This window comes from Xiphophorus couchianus, chromosome 23 (assembly GCF_001444195.1).
Source record: "Xiphophorus couchianus chromosome 23, X_couchianus-1.0, whole genome shotgun sequence".
Lineage (NCBI taxonomy): Eukaryota > Metazoa > Chordata > Actinopteri > Cyprinodontiformes > Poeciliidae > Xiphophorus > Xiphophorus couchianus.
The window spans coordinates 8,366,680-8,387,032 of NC_040250.1; the positions used below are offsets into that span (position 1 = coordinate 8,366,680).

At 36.3% G+C, this 20,353-nt stretch overlaps 1 protein-coding gene across 2 annotated transcripts; it reads right to left on the reverse strand.

Moving 5' to 3' along the window:
- Window positions 1-1,081: 1,081 nt before the first annotated feature.
- On the reverse strand, window positions 1,082-20,092 carry xpnpep2 (X-prolyl aminopeptidase (aminopeptidase P) 2, membrane-bound). Of its 2 annotated transcripts, XM_028009787.1 has the most exons (21): window positions 19,943-20,092; window positions 18,594-18,655; window positions 18,281-18,391; window positions 18,112-18,175; window positions 14,382-14,486; window positions 12,688-12,774; window positions 12,377-12,520; window positions 10,862-10,963; window positions 10,685-10,766; window positions 9,602-9,803; window positions 9,433-9,522; window positions 9,237-9,346; window positions 8,681-8,758; window positions 7,226-7,297; window positions 7,084-7,144; window positions 6,071-6,140; window positions 5,794-5,898; window positions 4,237-4,296; window positions 3,195-3,271; window positions 3,017-3,106; window positions 1,082-1,623 (listed from the first exon to the last, which is right to left on the reverse strand). In XM_028009787.1, the coding sequence occupies exons 1-21, from the start codon at window positions 19,989-19,991 to the stop codon at window positions 1,426-1,428; spliced, it is 2,019 nt and encodes a 672-aa protein (XP_027865588.1). In that variant the 5' UTR covers window positions 19,992-20,092; the 3' UTR covers window positions 1,082-1,425. The 2 variants fall into 2 exon arrangements, with proteins under 2 accessions (XP_027865588.1, XP_027865589.1); XM_028009788.1 differs by lacking the exons at window positions 18,112-18,175; window positions 18,281-18,391; window positions 18,594-18,655; window positions 19,943-20,092 and adding an exon at window positions 15,675-16,015.
- Window positions 20,093-20,353: the final 261 nt, after the last annotated feature.

Below are 20,353 nucleotides of genomic sequence, written 5' to 3' on the forward strand. Positions count from 1 at the left end.
ACATATTGAAACATAAACTGTGTACAATGTGGTCAGCTGAAAAAGGATTTTGTGGCATTTAAAGGAAATGAAAAAGCTTGGGGAAAGGAACTTACTTACTTTTCTTATAAATAGTCAGGGTGGGGTAACTTACGGTAACTTATCAAGCACATTCTGATTAAACCTAATAACACTTATGATTACATTTAAATAATTTTAATATGACACATTTGTTTAAAAAAGAGGCAGAGAGATTAGACACAATAATAATCTTTCAAAGGTAATTTAATTATGACTAAGCAATCTCATACTAAACATTTAGCAAAAACCTAATCGTTACCTTTCCAGACATAAATGACTGTTGTTTTTTGAGAATTTAGGTTCCAACCAAAGTTTAGATTTTGTCAGCATGTTTCTTCTGACTAAAGTACTATTTATCCCATCTATAATCTGATACAAAACAACAACGGCAGCAAAAAACAAAATGATGGATGAAGTTAAAGATAAACGGCAAAGAGGGCTTCCACCCTCAAAGATGTGGAGCTGATATCCAAAGATAAAATGTCAAAATACCAGTCGAATCATTAAAAATGTATTGGTACCATTAAAATTTTATGCACCCCATTTCTACCAAAAGAATAGCAGCTGAGATACTTTTGTTCCACAAGATTCAACCATCAATAAAATCAATGTTTAAAGGGATCTGTAAAGATGTACGAACCCTTCGTGTGAATATCGAGGTTCTGGTGACTGGCAGAGTGACTACATGTAGCAATAAACACATAGGCTACATACCCGTCTTAGCTAGCAGATAAAAGCTACATTAGCTAAGCTAATTTTGCTACTTCGGCAGTAAGTACTACTGTAAATATCACTGATATTTATCTTAGTATTACAAAAAGGTGGGTTCTCAAAAATTTTAATCGATTAATAGTTGTGATGTACTTATATTATTTATAAGTTAGATAGAAACGAAAGTAGAGCTAGTTCTAAGCTTGGCTTGTTTGTTGTTGTCATAGCAACTCCATAGCAACTGCCGGCTAAGATGGCTGACAGTTTCAAAGTTCATGGAAGTGCAACGTGACATGAGAACTACAGTATGTATTGGTTAAACAATCAGCAACAACTTTGTCAGTCGTCGTTGTTTCAAAGTGTGGCACTTTATTAAAATATACATTATATTAGCTGGTCATACAAATGTCCAGTTTAAAACCTCAAACTATAACATAAAAAAAAAAAAATCACAAAATATAATTTTAAATATTAAAAAACACACAAAAAAAATCATATATTTGCTCACATGTTTTAAATTATTAAATATATCATACATTTTAAATATTTTTTTAATATAAATTTCTGTGCAAGCTGGTGTAGCTGCTCGGTGGAGACTGCATAGAGGTAACTTTTGAGTGCAAGTCTGCTGAGGAGTGCGGCGGGAAGAGACGCTCAGATGATGTTGTGCAGAGCGAAAACCAGAGCGATGAGGGTCAGGGAGGAGGAACAGACGGAGGCGGAGGATCCAGCCTCGGTGAAAGGCTGGGTGTTTCTCAGCATCCAGTCCTTCTCCTCCTGCAGCCCCTGCTTGTCCAGCTCAGGGCCCACCAGCCGACGAATCATCTCATAGTAATTATTCAGCCACTGCAGCTGGAGATGGAAATACACACATATATTATTAAAGGTGTTTTCACCCAATAGTCTGGTGGGCTCGGTTCGATTGGAACCAAAACTGCAATTTTTTTAGTTTGCTATCACACTGCACTGCACCAAATCTTTTTAAAAACCTGTTCCCCTCCTCACCTGGGCTGGTGCTGCACCAAAAACTACTGAATGAAACAACATGACAGCCTCGGAAGAAGACAATGAGTGAAACTTCCTTCTTCACAAAATGTAAACAAAAATGGAGTGGCGTAGGATTTTAGTGATTGTAGGGTTTCTCTTATCTTTGGTAAAAGACCAAGAGACATTTCTCCCGCTAGCGCTAGACTCTTGAGTTTGTTTTGGTTGAATTAACCCAGAATGCCCTGCTCTGCTCTGGTCCAGTTGGCATTTACATATGCATTTGAGCTGCACAAGAGTTCACTTTTTTAATTTCCCAGGCACATAGTGCCATTATAGTATAATGAAGCCTCTGAAATTGGGCCTCTGTCTCTTTAAAAACTCCTGCTCTTTCTGAAACTCTGCTCAAAAAAGTTGGTTTTACATATTACTGCCCTGTTAAACAAACTGAGGCCTAGATTTGTAGGCAGAGCAGGATTCGCTTCTTTGGTCCGAATTGGGAGTTTGAAGGCACATTCACATCTCCCCTAATGAACCAGACTTTCTTAGAAAACAAACTAGAGTTCAACTAAAAAGGGCCACACTTTGGACACCCCTGAACTAGTTTTAGAGATTCCTAAAACTGTGGGCACTCAAACTACGGTCATACTGCAGGTAAGATAATCACGACTATCCACTACTCATCACAGCCCCGATTGAAGACTTCTCTCTCTCTATTTGAGTAAAAAATTTGACATGTTTGATCTAATTGTGGCACTAAATGCAGAGTGAAGTTAAAAAGTGAACTTTTCACTGGGTGTGCTGAAATATTTAAAGGCACTAATTGGCCGTTATGATTTATTTTGTGATAAAAAAAATTAAACAGTTTAAAAATATATTTAACAAAAACTATGAGAAGGGATTTAAGATACCTTATATGTCTGTGAAAACATAAATGAGTTAAAACAATACATTAAAATATCTTTAAAAAATAAACAAAAACATAGAAGTTTGCTTCACACGTGGCTTTGTTTTCTTTTGCGTTGTTTTGATCTCAGAGCTGCAGAGACGCTTCAACCACAAGAGTGAGAGGGGATTTTAGGAGGAAGCTAGAACCAATGTTGCAGGAAGGGGGAAGACAGGGTCCGTGTCACACTATCGAACGTCCCAGAGGTATTTACAAATTAAAACAGGAAACTGATGGCAGCGTGTTATAGTTCATGAATCTGCATCTGCCTGGTGTTTTGTAATTGAGAGATCGCTTCTGCAAAAGATTCCTCACCTGCTTTGCACTGAGGAGTGAAGTGTCGATGAGTTTTCTGTCGTATGGGACCAGAGACACAGTGTCAAATGTCAGGAAGTTATGTCCAAACTGAGAGACAAAAAGGTCCGTTAGTGATAAAGTTACTGTGAGAAACATTTTACCAATGATGAGCTACAGCTTTCTGTTTGCTCTCTACCTTCGTATGAACCGGAACGGTCACAGCGATGTCTTCAATCCGAATGCCAAAGTCATTCTCTTTGTAATATCCAGGTTCTGCAACCAAAAGGGAAACAGAAATAGATTTATATACATATTAAAAAAGGGTTTAATCACTTAGAGCTATTTTCTGGCTTTGCATTTTAGTTATTCTGCAATAGCACAAAATATTACCAACTAATTTTTGTTTAGCATCTAGTGCAAATATCTTACAACACTTGAAATAAGTCCAAATAACTTTTCAACAAGAAACACGAGATTATTTTATGTCATTAATTCCTTAATATTCATGAAAAAGCACTAGTTCCACTGGCAGAGCAACTTCAAAAAATATCTTGTTACTAAGTATATTAATCTTTTGGTGGAACTAGTACTTTTTAAATAAATATTAAAGAATTATTTACTTAAAAAAAGCTCCTATATCTTGCTAAAGGTCACTTTTATGTTAGTTTTGTCTTATTTTAAGTGAACTACGATATTTGAATTACAAAGTAGAACAAGTTTAGTTGGTAAGATTTTGTATTTTTACAGTGTAGTAGCTTTTCTTAAGTAAATAACCCCTTAATATTTATTAAAAGGTACTATATTAATTGGCAGATTATTTCACTTATAACAATACATCTTCCCACGTTGTAAGTTAAGTAATCGGCCAGGGACACCAATACTCTTTTCACGAATGTTAAGAAATTATTGACTAAAAATAAGCTGTAATTTCTTACTGGAAAGTTACTTATGTTAGGCTTGTCTTATTTCAAGTGTATTAAGATATTTGCACTAAAAACCAGACAAAAATACTTGGTAAGATTTTGTGTTTTTGCAGTGTACGTGCTAATTCGTTCATTCATCAGCCATCTAGTTTTGCATGCAATCAGATTATCTTTGGTAATAAAATGTTCCTTAAGCCTCCCTAGTTTCAGACATGTTTATACTTTATTAAGTGATTTTATTTAAGTTCACTGGAGTCCACAAACAAACTGATTCTGCATTATCCTGAGAGGTTGATGAATTTACAAAGAGCTCACCAATAGACGTGAACATGCCAGCTTTAAAGGGAATGTTGTTGCTCTGAAATCCAACCGGCCCTGAAAACACATCAGAATAAAACATAAAATATTACATAAAGCAGGAAAAACAGTGGAAGCAAACCTACAAACATATCTGGTGTGACAACACTGTAATTCTGTTTCCTTATGATTAACAGAACCAGAACCTGAATATGATTTTTTTTAACATCCTGGTATATTTTCCTGCAGTCTGAATAAAGGAGTGAGGACAGAAAAACGCCACTCCTTCTGCAAAGGCTCTGCTTGGAGCAGTTTTCAGGTTTTCTTATTTTAGAGAAACAAATTTGAGAGCTGCTTAGCTTTTCTCCACTCTGTGTCTGTGACAGAATAACCACTTCTACATGTTTTTTTCCACCTAACAGCTACATTTTTATTTGCTCTGGTTATCTTTGTATTACAATATAATTTATTTAATTATCAAAAATATTTACCAGGAACAAATGAAGCAAAAGCAAATGAAATCTCTGGGGCTGAGGAGGTAAATATTTTGTCACAGCGCTTTAATATTCTTTGTTACCGTCACACTGTGGCTTATTTACTTCAGCTGATGTGGGCATCAAGTGATGTAAACCACATCACAAGTGGTTGAATTGCAAAATGAAATGTTTGTTCACACACATGCATTGTTTGCCAGGTTTTGTAACGCTCAAACAAACCCCCAGCTATTCAACTTAATGAAAACTGTCTGAGATTTAGTAATCTAATTAGATTTATTTAAATATATATTAGTGTTTCTGTTTCTCTGTGGCAACAAGTATTTAAAAGGAACCTATTCAGATGTTTTTGTGCTTCCATTTGTGTTTTTACTGCTTCTAAGAACAGGCCAAGCGATAAAAAAACCCAAAACTTATTAACTTATTGCCTTTTTAAGGCAATAAAAAGGCAATAAGTTATTGCCTTTATAAGGAAATAAGTTAAAGTTTTTTGGTGTTTGGAAAACGAGCCATTTCAAAAACCTTCCAAATGTTAAGCCATATTCCATGGGCACTGCACCGTTACCTAGCAACCACAGCCCAGACCAGCTCGGTTACCTAGCAACCCAAGCTGAACCCCAGCTGGATGCGCTGTGTAATGTAACCATCCAGAAATCACTTTCTGAATTCTTGTTCAATTCAAATAAAATCCAGAAATACTTCATTGACAGAGGGAAAATAAATGTTGTTGTAACTCATTAATTCAAAGAGTTAGTGTATGTAGTGATGGCTGTTGGCAGGAAAGATCTCTTGTAGTGGTCTGTATTACAGTTAGTTGTACAGGAGGCTCCACTTCTGTTTTTCAAAGATGTACGGCTGCATAACAGCATATCTGTTTGAAGTCATTTTCACAAACGTTGAGTTGGGATTTAAAGTGACAGGACGCCCTAGAACTGACAAAACTAAAACCTCATTATCAGAATGATTTATAAGAATGATTTTATGCAAAAAATGTAATTAAGGTGTTTTGTATTGCCTTTAGACCAAACCTGTTCAAAGAAGCATAACAGGTCACCTTTAAAAATCCTAATGAAAACCTTACACTCATGAACTCCAAAGTAGTTTCCCACTCCGTGACCGGTGCCGTGGCCGTAGTTCAGGCCCACCTCCCACAGAGCCCGACGGCCCAGCATCTCTATGCGCACCCCTGTCGAGACACAAAAGGCCTTTTACAGAGCAGAAAGCAAACATCCTGCTGCAGAAACAGGAGTGCAATCTTCTCAACATGATGTGGACGAAGAGAGCTCTCATAAAAACATATTTCAGGGACGGGGAAGAGTAAATCCAACTCAAAATGTGCTCCAGAGTTTCCCACTCACCGCTTGTCCCTGATGGAAAAACAGTTTGAGATATTTCAATGTTTCCCATGAGAACTCGAGTGAACGCCTCCTGTCAGTGGAAAAACAGGTTTCAAATACAAAGACAAAAAAAGTAGGTAAAGAAAATAGACCTGCTTTATTCATTTGTGTGGAAACTGTTGACAAATTTGAATTTAGTTAATTTAACTAGAGAAAAATTAGTTGAATTAAAATGTTTAGTTGTCAGAGTGACATAATTTGTACATCATGAGTGAAAAAAATGCTAAATAAGTTCACTGAATGTACGCATAATACAGCAAGCTGACAAAAAGTATCGCTAGTTCAGTTAGCCTCTCTTTTAGCTTCTCTTTTGTCAATCTGAGGTGAATTCATTAATTTTATTTTCGATAAACATAACATCATAAGGTCATAAACTCAGATTATTATCATTTTTGCTTTCAACTAACAAAATACAATTATGTGCACTGCAAAAACGCAAAATCTTACAAAGTAATTTTTGTCTAGTTTCTAATGCAAACAGCTTAGTGAACTTGAAGAGAAATATAACTTATAAGTAACTTTTTAGCAAGATATAGGAGCATATAGGAGCATATTTTAAGTCAATATATTAAGTCTTTAATATTGGTTTAAAAGTACTAGTTCCATTGTCAGATTATTTCACTTATAACAAGGGAAAATGTCTTGTTATAAGTGAAATAATCTGCCAGTGGAACTAGTACTTTTTCCATCAATATTAAATATTTACTTACTTAAAATAAGCTCCTATATCTTGCTGAAAAGTTACTTATAAGTTACTTTTGTCCCAAGTGCACTTTAATCTAGACCAAAATACTTGGTAAGACTTTGTTTTGCAGTGTACATAATTAAATTAAGTCAGTTATGCAAATGAAATGAGTATCTAATGTTCTTCATTTTGTAGAGTAACATGGAACTCACTGAAAAGAAAAAAAATATGTTAAGTCAAACATTCATTTTTTTGAGTGCAGTCAGAGGCTATTTAATGTAAATGTCACCTTCTGCATATCTGTGGGTGTCCCCCAGTGAACCGTGCGGGTGATGTCAGTGGTCCCGTCTCTGAGAGTAGTGAGAAACGCCGTGACTCATTTTTAGCTCACGAGACGTGAAGTGAAACCGGAGGAGAGCGGATTTACTCACAGATACTGACCGCCGGAGTCAACCAAGAACATCTCATCAACCGTCAGCCTCCTGCCGGTTTCTTCTGACGGACTGAAAAAAAAAGAACACAGGAAGTGATACCGGTGAAATATACGACAGTGTTTACTGTTAAAATACAATAGAAATGCTTTTAAAGCTGTTTTTAATAAGAAAGGAAAATACGTCAGGCATCGCTGTTTTCTCTAGAAACTCCTACGCGTTCACACGTGTTGAGTTCTGAAAAAGTTCAAACTAAGATTTTTTCTTTGTAATTGTTTTTAGACATCAGAGCTGTTGGTTGTTTGTCTGTTATACTTTCAGGTGGTTTAACAGAATTAGCTGCGAGACGAATGTTTGACTGTATTACTGTGACAAGCTGTACATGGTGAAGTTATTCAAACAACATAAAGTGTGAAATCAGTCGTCAACTAAAAACTACAGGAGCTTCTCAAAATACCAGCTGCATATTTTCCCCGTTTTGTCACATTGTAACCACAAACTGGAAATATGTTTTAGTGGTATTTATGTGACACGAGTCCATATTTGTGAAGTTGAAGGAAAAGGATTTACGTATTTAAAAAAACATGCTACTTGGTGAAACAACAACACAGTCAGAGCAGCATTAACACAGCTGGGTAGTAACTAGTTACATTTGCAGAATTACGTTTACTTGAGTAACTTTTTTTTTTTTAAAAACAACTTTTGGGAGTATTTTTACTACGTTGTACTTTTACTTTTACTTGAGTAATTTTATAATGAAGTATTTCTGCTTTTACTTGAGTAAAATTTCTGGATTTTCTACCCACTGAAGGAAAAACAAACATGTTTTAACCAGAACACACACCTGCAGTTTTTGTTTAAGTTTTATATTAAAATAAACGGATTAAGGAAAATTTTCTTTTGCCTGATTTTGTTACTTTTTGTTATATGAATTATTGCAGATGTATCCTTTGCTACAAATGATCAAGCATTCACTAAAACAATGTTATTGAAATTTACTAAATAAAATGTTTATTTTCTTATTTAAAAGGAATTGACTATTTATTTGCATTTTTAAGTGTATTTCTAATATTGTATTCAATATATGTCGTTACTCATATTAATTGAAATTCTTCAGATAGTTGTTGTAGAAGCTGATGGCTGCTAAAAGAGGTTAAATGAAAACTATGCTGAATGTTTTTTCTCTGATTATTCAATTAATCTTCAAAATAATCAATAGAATAATCAATTATCAAACTAGTCCTTGACTTATATCTAAGTGTTTTGAGGGTGATATTGTTACGTATCAGAAAAGAAATCTCCACTGCGAGTTTTTAATGTTTTCTCCCTATTTAAAAAAGAAATTGTTTTTTGACATTCAAAACTGCCTCCTTATAAAACCTTTGAGCCTTTTAAGAAGAAAAGCCTCAATAATAAGTAAAACATCAGAAAGAAGAAGACATGAGTTCATCTCACCTGTAGTGGGCGAGAGCAGCGTTTGGTCCGCTTGCAGAGATCGTCTCAAAGCTCGGGCCTCTGTTGTCCTTCTGTTTGCTGCAACGTTTATATTAGCTGTGACTCTAAAGTTTTATAAATACTTTATTAATACTACAGAGTAAAGTTGTGCATGTTAGTTCTCCGTAACGTTGTGCATTCACAGTTCCAACAAGGCGTTTATACACAAACATGTAAGAATAATACTTTCTTTTCTGTTTTGGTTAAATACATTTTATTTCTGCTTGAAATGAACTTAAACATTAACTTATAGCCAAAGAACAGCTGGTTTTAAACTGTTGGCTGTTTTGAGAAGCAGTTCAGGCCCAAATGGAAGTACACAAACGAGCTAAATGCAAATTTTTCATAATAGTTCTTCTTTAACGTGAAACATCTTTGCATAAAGTGAAATAAAGATCACATTTGCTGTGGATTGGAGCTATATAAATAAACTGAACTTAATTGAAAAGTTTATGTTGGTTTAGGCTAAGACTCTTCTTCTGCAAACATCTGGTTGTAACTCAGTTTGTTGACTCACCTGCGACAGTGATTTACATATTCTGCAGCTCTCAGCTCGGTCACGTTCCCTGCTGGGACGACCTTTTCCAGCCACATCAGCAGCTGGATGACTGCAACCGCATCCCTCACCTGAACAAAGTTAAAAGTAAAAAGTAAAAGTTTGGGTTTGTTTTTTTCAGGAGGTCAATATGAATCTGTCTGCGTTTGGGACGTACATGAGCTTCCCTCAGTATTTGTTCCTCAGTCTCATCTTTCACAGCTTTAGTTGTCAACACAGGAGAATAGGAGGATGTAATTAGTTTCTCCTATATTAGACAAACAAACAGTCATTAATATAAAGTATTTCTTACAAATGAGCTGAACTTTTTGAAATGATCTGCATACCTGAGGTGTTATGAGCTCATAAAGAGCGTAGTTTGTGTATTCTGTACCAATCCACACTTTAACGTCGGACTGAGCGACGTAGGTCATCAGATTCTCACGAACAGAGTCGTAACTTTTCAGCTGCACGCAGAGGGATCCGGTACAGGACGCGCTCAGGTACGCCTTCAGCTCCTCAGTCACTCTGTTTGTGTGGACGAACAGCCTGCAGGAGGACGAAAAGTAATATGCTCATATGCAGGACAGCAGGGCGTTTTGTTGGGTCTGTGGTGGAATACTTGAAAAATATGGAGGTTATTGTTTACATCCGGAAATTTAACGCAAGCACACAACGGTGAAGGGCAAAAATGTAATTCTGTTCCATCCGAAGCCGCGACGCTGCAACCCGGAGATGTTGGCATTATTCATTTAGTGCAGTGCGCCACAACAAAGGGAAAAATAATGCAGAAAAACCGTTAATAACTCAAAACCAACTGTGTCGACTACGCTACAGACAGACTCGTTGCCATAGCAACTAACAACAACACCGCTAATGTGTCAGGATTCAACACCAAAAAACAGTCAAACATTTTCTACATAAAGAACTGAACATTCAGTTCGTTACAGTTTTATGTTTATTTTGTGATTATTAATAAGTGATTGCTGTGGTAGATTAGCTAATAAAACACAGCTGTGATTGATTAGCTAATTTAAACTCAATCTACTGAAGAGCTGTCAGAGTTGTTGTTTAGGTCACCTTTTTTTTAACCAAAGCACTCAATCCTGCAGCACATCTACATGTTAAGGTTGTCAAAGTCAAGCTAGCATAACTGAACTACTTCCCTCTCCCTTGCTATTTTTAATTAAAACTTTATCTGTCTGTGTGAGTGTTGACAACTTGTAACAAAGCACTGTGTCCCTTTTACTTTTATATATCAGGCATATATTTAAGATTTAGCGTGTTATGTTGATAACTCGACAGTTAAAACCAATGCTAGTCATGGGCTACAGCAGGAAGCTGGAGTTGGGATCTTGTGACATCACGCTGCAATGTGTCTATAAATAATTAGTTGTTCAATAAATAGATGTAAACAGTGAATGACTGACCAGATCTGATCTAAAGTTAGAAGTGTGTAGGAGTAGAAGAAAGGATTGTAGGGAATGTCGTTTCCACGTAAATTAAAGAGCCCTGAAAAACAAAAACAAACATCATCACTGACTTTAATTTCTTTCCAAACTGTTATTATGATTTATTAGTTTGACAAAGCACCAGTTTTTTCTCACATGCTGTTTCATCCAGAGCTGAGAGCAGAAGAGCTGTGGGTTGGTATGGATTGGTCGTCATCAGACTCCGTATCTGCTCCACCTTATCCTGCCACGTCCTTTCTGAGAGATCCAACATTTTACTTTAAAGGGGCAATACTATGTGTTTTTCAACCATTTTATACCACAATCAAGTTACTTTGTTACCTTCAGTTGTTATATCACTTAAAATAAATTTGAATTTGTAACTTAACGCCTTGAAATTGGACCAGTCAAAGTCTAAACCTAAATCAAACCAAGAATTTTTGGTAATACTTAAAATTAATGGACTAAAAAAAAAGAGTTTTATTGAGTTTGCCAAGTGAAACTCTGCAGCTGGTAGAAAAATCCAACATAAGACGTACAACTGTGATTGCATTCAATACATATTCATGGCACACCTTTCAGGTAATATTTTCAGGTAATCCCACTGAAATATATTGAGAATGTGAAAACCTTGAAGCAGTATGATTCATTCTGCAACACATTGTATTGTGTCAAATGATAACTAAAATAATCTCAACCCCAATCTGCTCAGGGATATTCTTTACTTTCTTAAACTTGAGAAAATTAGGAAGTCCCTTCACTTCTCTGAGCAATATACACACACTTGTGTTAAACACTACAACTATAACAATTTAGCTGCAATTATTATTATTATTTACTTGCTTACTTATATTTTTCTTAAGTGAATTTGTGTATTAAGTTTTGCTAAGTTGCTCTTGGCAGTTGGTGGTTGTCATAGCAACCAGTAACTGTCAACTCGCCCCCGCCCCCCTTTTTTTCTGTTGCTGTCAGAAATGTATATATATATATAAATATAATTTTATTTGGAAAAAGTGGTGTTGTTTTTGCTCTTTATGTTACCTTAGTGTTAGGGGAGGCTACTTTTCTGCTTTTTGAGTTTATGCTTTTGTTATAAAGAAGGTTATTCAGTTTCTTTTATTTGCATAATATGATAATAGTTTTGTGATTTTATCATTTGTTAAAAAATAAATAAAGTTTTGGAAAATAAACACTGCTAAAGATGAAGAAAACTGGTTCAGTTGGGTCAACTTTTTTTAGTTGAATCAATCTAAATACATTTTCCTGTAAATGTAGTTTATCTTCTGAGAATAAAAACACATTTTGTTCTTCCCTGCTTGTTTGACATTCAAGTCATCTTCTTGTTCTTCATTACTTAATGGATTCCATCCAGTCTGCCAAGAATATAAGAGCCATCTTTCTTATCCCGACTGCCGGATAAGAAAGAGCATGCATCATTCTGTGCATGCTCTTAAAGCCATGCCCAGAATGATTTTTACAATTAAATGTACAGACCATTAGGTTTATAGTGCCCTCCATTTGGTCCATTTTTCTAATCTGCAGCCATAAAGCCTAATAAGACCAACACTGAGACGACTTCCTGGCTTCTCTAGTCCTTCTGAGTTAGTGTTTGATCTACCAGCCAACCGTAGAAAACACAAACACAGACTTTATGGTTGTTTGAAGACTTACGAATGACTCTATCAGGCAGACGGGTGAGGCTGTCTGCTGGGATTTGAGGTCTGTCTTTCCACACCTGGTCGACCAGGTTGACAGGAATGGACTTTAGGATTTGATTGCTGGACTCCAGACTCATGGCGTAGTTCTCTTGCGTCTCTAATGGAGCAAATTGCAGGAAAATACGGCCATTAAACAGAATCAATCTCAAGTAAACAGTCCGGATGGCGTCGGGTCTGGGTTCCCTTTCAATATGTTCCATCTATTTGGTGCTTTATTGATGTTAAAACGGACTAACAGCTGAGGTAAATAGAGTGAAAACTCACTGAGGGAGAAGAGGAAGGGATCAAAACCGATGTTGCCTCCTGCTGGTACCTCTGAGATGAGCCACTCTGCCACACTGATGATGGAAACTGAAACAACAAAGCAAACGTTTAACCCAGACATCACAAAATATGGACAAAAACTAATGCAGAGTATTGCAAAGAGTCATCATTAAATGAAATTCTGCAGATTAGTCTTAAAGCAAACCGAATCACCACTTTCAGCTTGATAATGACTAAAAAATGTACCTTCTTTCTTCAATGTGCATATATGTATAACTAATATGTAAAAACTAAATGAAGAAATTTTAACCAGACTGCACAAAATAAGCATTTTTGTAACCATCACGGCACATCCTCACACTATAAAATTCAAATTTATTATGTTCTCTTGCGTTTTTCTTAAATCCTATCATTTTGTTTTAAATTTCTGCCACATTAATACACTATTTTGATCTACTGGTATTTATTATTTGTTTTTCATCCAAGAAATACTCAAATTGGAGGAATAAAATCTGTCTGTGATTGGCAGGAGGAAGATGGTTTTGGCCTTCTTGGTGTTCCATACACGAGTCGAAGAAGTGTTACAGTGGATGTCTTGAAGTTTCTTTGCTAAAAAAAAGACTTTTTCTCAAAGTATTCAATACATTTCTATAAGTGTGTCAAACATTCTCTATGTGAATTAAGTTTTTTCACCATCATTATGCAATTTTTATTTTAATGAGCAATGTGCTGCAGCTAGCTATTAGCAATGGCAACTAGTTGTTAGCAAAATGGTTACCAGCTATTTTAGAAATGTTAACTGTCTGTTAGCAAAATAGGTGCGTATTAGTAAAGCTGTTTGTGCATTAGCATAAATGCTAATGAATAGCACAAATGAGGACTAGCTTCTAGATAAGGCTAGTTATCTCTTAGCATGTCGTAGCTAGTCATTAATAATGCTAATCAACCCTTGGCAGTAAGTTTAAAAAGCAATTAACAATACCAACAAGCTATTAGGCATTAGTTGTGCTAATTAGTAATGCTAATAATTCCTGCATTACAATTTCAACACTTTCTACAAACTCAGTTTACTCAGTTTAGAGACTTTCTGGTTAGTTTTAAAAACGTGAAAAATAATAATTTTATTCTTCTTCTTCACACGAAATTCAAAGTCTTCAGTGACTTTGTTTCTATCTCCCAGCTCTGGTATATGTGTTCATGAGTTGTCTAATTGTCAAATTTAAGTTTCCAACAAATGTTTAATAACATTTATCTAGGACTTTTAGTTTTGTTTCAGTTTTTGGTTGATGGATGTCTGACTACAGTGACCATTAATTGTGGGACAGATAATGGAAAATTGATGATTCATGTTTCCATAATTGTTTTAATCATAACTTGTTTTTTAAATATAAAAAACAGTGGATTTTATAAGCCTTATCCTCTTGAAAAACAACAACTAAAAAACGAGTAAATATTTCCTCTTGGATAACAATTTTTGAAAAACACCATAAAACGTGGAAAAAGCAAAATGCTGCATGAGAAAACAAGCTTTGTTTATATGGTAACTTTTTCATTATAAAACCCCCATAATGACATGTTGAGTCTTTAAAAGGCTGTTTTTGAAAAGATAAATAAAAAACACACCACAACAATTTAGAAGGAATGCATGTGTGCAGCGCTGCCATCACAGCGAGGCGCAGTACAGTCACCCATACCGTCTTTCTGCAGCTCCCAGTTGCAGTCCATCTGCCTCTCAGCTTGGACCCAGTAGCGGCTGTCAGTCCACAGAGCCGCCTTGGTCTGAGTGACAACAGCAGTGCCTGGAAAAAAGTGGGACAACAGCTGCACTATTAGGTGGTCGGTGTTTGATTACCTAAAACTATAAATATCAAACTTTATACTGTATGTGAAAAAACATCCTTAAGCTCTTTAAATGTAAGTTACAAGGTCCCAGATGTTCTTGAAGTGATATTAATTATCCTTCCATTCATCCAAAATTCTTCAAGACAGTTCACTTTTGTGCCAAACACAACGTCAAAATACTTGAACTGTTCTGCCTCAAATTTTAAGGCCTTTAGAAGTGACATAGCCTCCTTGAACAGGTCATGATAGGCCTACGGGCATCACAGCACATATTCATCACATTTTTTGCACAAAATTATTCCTAAATAATGAGATTTTGGTTTGGTCAGTTCTGACTAATTTGAGCTATTTTAGGGCATCTGTCACTTTAAATCCAAATTAACAGCAGCTGGCCACGCCCCTAATTCAACATTTACACTCGCATATGAATATGGCTGCAAACAGATGCGCAATTATACAACCATATATCTTTGAAAAGCATCAGTAGAGCCTCCTGCATAACCAACAAGAATGCAGCAAGTGGTTTCTGAATTGTAAGTTAACAACGAAACTCTTGATTTTCCTGCAGCCATTGTACAGCCCATACAGCGGTAAAACCAGCTGACCAAATGTGCTGGAACTCAGCTTGGGTTGCTCGGTGACGTCTGGGCTGGGCTGGTGTTGCTAGGTAACAATGCAGTGCCCACTGATTATGACTCAACAATGGGGAGGCTTTTTGAAACAGCTTGTTTTCCAGATACCAAAAAACAGCTGGGTGGTGTTTTTAAGCCCTTGAGCTGTTTTTAGAAGCAGCAGTATAAAAACATACAAAATATGAATTTTACATAATAGGCTTCCTTTAAACATCTTTGGAATTTTGCAAGGGATTAGCGAAAGAAATGGGAAAACTGTTTTTGTAACAGGCGGCAAGTCCAAATTGATGTGCAGAGATGACAGTGGCTAAATTACTTTTTTATGCCGTATTGATGAATATTACATGGCTTAGGAAAGAAACTAATTGGAAATGGTCAGGAAACATAAGTGGAAAAAAACAGTCACAGCTCATAGAAAAACTCTAAAGAAAATATGACTTTTAAAAAATGTGCCTGAAAAACATAGGAAGGAAGTACGGCATTCATTTTCCAACTTTGTAAAGTAGAACTTACTACCAGGTTGGATCCTCAGTTTGCCTTCACTGCATTAAATTGTTTAGAAAATGTTGGAAACATTTATCCGAGTTGACATGACAGCTTCACAAAGTTGTTGCGGGATTGATGGTCGTAAATCCACAACTCAAATCCCCTGTTTCACCACAAGTTGAACTCTGAACTTGTGGTGAAACGCCAAGAGAACCGTAGATCGCTCAGAAGCGGGAAGTGGACTACAGCGCAGGGCATTCTGGGTAACTACAACCAAAACAAACGCGCTAGAAGGAGAACTAGCTTCTGGTGTCTTACCAAAGACAAAATAGAAATCCTACAACTGTTAAATTCTGACGCTACTTTTTGTTTATATTTCGTGAAGAAGGAAGTTGCGCTCAGTGCCTTCTTCTGAGGCTTTGTGTTGTTTCTTTAGTCGTTCTTGGTGCAGCGCCACCACAGGTGAGGAGGGGAACAGGTTTTCAAAGGGTTTAATTAGTTTGATAGTGCTGTGTGAAAACGAACAACCAGAGGTGGGTAGAGTACCCAAAACATTGTACTCAAGTAAGAGTAGCACTTCTTAAACATTATTTTACTCAAGTAAAAGTGAAAAGTAGCTGTCCAAGAAATTACTTAAATAAGACTAAAAAAGCATTTGATCAAAACATTAACCATTTAAAATCATGCAGAAATTTGAGATATTTTAGGAACCAAAATAAAAATAACTCAAATGAGTAATAAAAAATAACAAAATCAGGCAAGAGAATTTTTTTTCAGTTTCTTTCAATAAAAAAAACCTATGAAACTTTGACAAAAACTGCCGGTCTGTGTCTGATGAATGTTTGGTTAAAACATGTTTGTTTTTCTTTCAGTGGAGATTCTAGAAATTTTACTCAGATAAGAGTAGAAATACTTCATAATAAAATTCCTCAAGTCAAAGTAAAAAGCACAGGGTAGTAAAAATACTCCTAGAAGTAAATTTTTTCAAAAAGTTGCTCAAGTAAATGTAATTGATTAAATATAACTAGTTACTACCCAACTCTGTGAACAACACCAGCTAAAAATGTAACACATGTAATTTTGATCCCCAATTGAACTCTAAGCCCCGGAACATTACAAAAACCCTCATTCTGATTTATTGACACATGGAGAGATAAAAACACGCTTGTTGTTTGACTCTGCCATCTGACTGCTGCAACAAAATCAAAGCCCATTAAAACAGGCAACATTTTTACAAGCTGCAGTTTCAACGAGCCTCGTGTTTCTTTTATAACTAACTTTCAGCTCATGCTCCTTTGACATTTAATGTCAACAAGGCATTTCTTGTCCAAATAACCGCCTCTCACCAGATATTTTCTCCGTTTCAGACATTTTTCTGTGCGTCTGAGTGATGGTTGTGCTTTAAAGTGCCCTGGTATTATATCAGCAGATTGTGACATACTCAAACAAGCCCATCTGGCACCAACAACCGAGCTGCAATTTGTGATAAAAAGCAACAGAACAGATGTACCAAATAAAGAGGTGAGATCATATTTAATTTGGTACCAACAGCTGAGTAAACCACTGAAATAGACTCATTTTCCACACATTTTGTACAGTTTTGCAGCTGCGAGTTCAGGTATAAACTTCAATTTACTGTAGGACTGAAACGATTAATTGAATTAATCACGATTAATTGATTATTTAAATAATCGTCAACTGATTTAGTAATTGATTAATGGTTAACTTAACTATGCAGACTCAAAAAAAGCCATTTACTGAATGAACAACATATATTCAGAATAGTAATTAAGCCAAAACTGCACAAAAATATCACCATTTTACATTTAGGTTAGAAAATAATATCTCTGGCTGTAAATTTCCTCTAGAGGCAGATTTTGCTTCACCTGGTTCCAAACTCTTAATAAGCATCGGTTGTTATCTAATTATTAATCAATTAATCTGAAAAATAATCACCAGATCAGCCCTACACTGTATTGATGTGAAGCAGAAAGTTGTTGATGTTGATGCATCCTTTGCTACAAATGTTCAAGCATTCACTAAAGGAAAGCTGTTATTGTATTTTAGGCAATAAAATGTTTATTTTCTTCTTTAAAAAAGTAATCAAATGAGTTATTTATTTGCATGTGTATGAAAAATATGCAGAATTTGCCATTTTTTTTATTTGATTAATCAATTAATCGTCAAAATGATCAATTAATTGATCACTAATATAATCGTTACTTGGTTTTACTCATTTGATTTCCATATAAATCTAATTAGTAAAAGCCTCTTCTATGACCAGCCTGATAAATCAGCAGTCAGGTTACTGTGCGAGGACAGTCACCATGAATGAGAGGACGCAATTAAACAGCGGGTGAAAGCGCTGAAAACAAAATGAACGACGAGTTGGTGAGGATGTGGGATGAAAGCAGAGGAGCTCGGATGTGGAGGGGGACGAAGAGGAGGAGGAGGAGGATTGTACCTGCAGAGCCTGTAAAACCAGTCATAAAGGCCATCCTGGCGTCACGTGGGGCGATGTATTCACTCTGACAGAATAAACAAAACAAAAACAGGCTGCAAATTAAAACCACACAAAAGCAAAGCAGGATTTTGAACCCGGATGGATTAATTATGACAGCCGGCAGATGTACCAGGTGAGCATCAGTGCCAGGAATGATGTAGGCAGAGACATTCAGGGGCAGCATTTGGGCTCGCAGCTCCTGCAGCTGGATAGAAGTATTTACTGCTGTGCTGGGGAGATACTGCAACAGACAGACAGGAAGAACGATGAGGCGCTCACAAAGCAAGGAGAAAACCTCCACATTTCATTAAACCCAGCAAGCTGCTGAATTATCTCCTTCTCTATCATCCTCTGTAATCATTAACGCTGGGTGAATCCACTGAGGGCAAAGTTGTAACTGTTTTATGGAAAACTGTAGTTTATTGTTCACTGCTGAGTCTCACCGGTGGAGTCAGAGAGCAGTTCCTCTCGGTTCGTTCATATGCAGCGGCGCAAAAAAGATGGCCTGAAAATACATGAAGACAGAGGAAAATTACAGATCCTGACTCAAAAGCAGCTCTAAACAATTAGATCAGCATTGACCTAAAGGTACTCAGTGTTTCAGCTGTTTTACGGTTTTCTGGAAGTTTGTTCCAGATTTGTGGTGCAGAGAGGTTTGTTTCTGTGCAGACAATGAGTCAAAGCTGAAGATTTACAGGCACAAAAAGTCAGAATAAATGGAAATCAGAGCACAATTCTGCAAGACAACAAACAATTTTTTATTATCTATTTGTTCAGACGCAGCAGCTCTGAAAGGCAAACTGCAAGATCATGAAAACGGAGAAAAAAGACAGGAAAAGTTACAAATGTAACTTACTCTGCTGAATTGTGTTGTTAAAACAATTAATCAAGCAGATTTCAGCAACAATGAGCGCTTTACATCATAAAAACACAAAAATAGAAAGTCGCCAATTGAGAAACCAGTAACAAACATTACATTTTGTCGAATTTCATAATCAAAATGATCAATACATCAAAAATATCTGTAAATGTTCCATTGATTATGGCTATAAAGCAACTCTAAACGAATAGGTTTTCAGCATTGATTTAAAGGAAGTCAGTGTTTCAGCTATTTTGCTGTTTTCTGGAGGTTTGTTCCAGACTTGTGGTGCGTAGAGGTTTGGATCTGTGCAAGATTTATGAGCACAAAAAGTCAGATCAAGGGAAATCAGAGTCCAATTCTGGAAGACAACTCAAAAGTTTTCTGTTATCTATTTGTTCATATGCAGAAAAGGACGAACTACAAGAACCTGAAGACGGAGTTAAAATTTTGTAACTAATCCTGCTAAATCTTTTTTTGAAACATCTCTATCGATCAATCAAGCAGATTTCAGCAACAATGAGCGCGTTACATCATAAAAACATAAAACTATAAATTAATAAACCAATAACAAACATTCCATTTTGTTGAATTTCATCATCAAAATCATCAGTCAATCAGTACATCAGTACTCCACTGATTATGGCTCAAAAACAGCTCTCAACAAAAATACTTTTAGCGTTGATTTAAGGGAACTCAATGTTTTGGCTGTTTTGCAGTTTTCTGGTAGTTTGTTCCAGATTTGCGGTGCGTAGAGATTTGCATCTGTGCAGACAACGAGTCAAAGCTGAAGATTTATCAGCACAAAAAGTCAGAATCAAGGGAAATCAAACTGCAATTCTGCAAGACAATGGAACATTTTTCTAAAACTGTAAACCTGTTTTAGTAGCTCTAACGTTACAGCAGCAGCAGAAAAGAAGACAAACTCTTTACCGGTCAGTACGACCACAGAAGCCGCCCACAGCCACGCAGAGGAAGGCATCTTCAGCCGCACAGCGCTCTCTGACTGCCGGCCGACCTGATGTGCATGCAGGTTATGTGACGAGGAGCGCCGGGCGATGTTGTGAGCAACTGTGTCTCTGTGTGTGTGGAGAGCCGCCCTCTCTCTCCCTCCTCCTGCTCCTCCTCTTCCTCACTGCCACTCACTATCTGCTTTCCCTGTGGCCCTTCCTGGTAGGACTCATAAGCAGAGAGTGGATTTTTAGAATAACTCTGTGCTGTGTCACTGTGACCAGTCATCTTGTTATTCAAATGTTTCCCTCGTCAAACATTATTTACTGACACATGAAATCAGAAATTTACAATTTTCTTCTTTTTGGTCAGATAGGAGAACCAGAATTATAT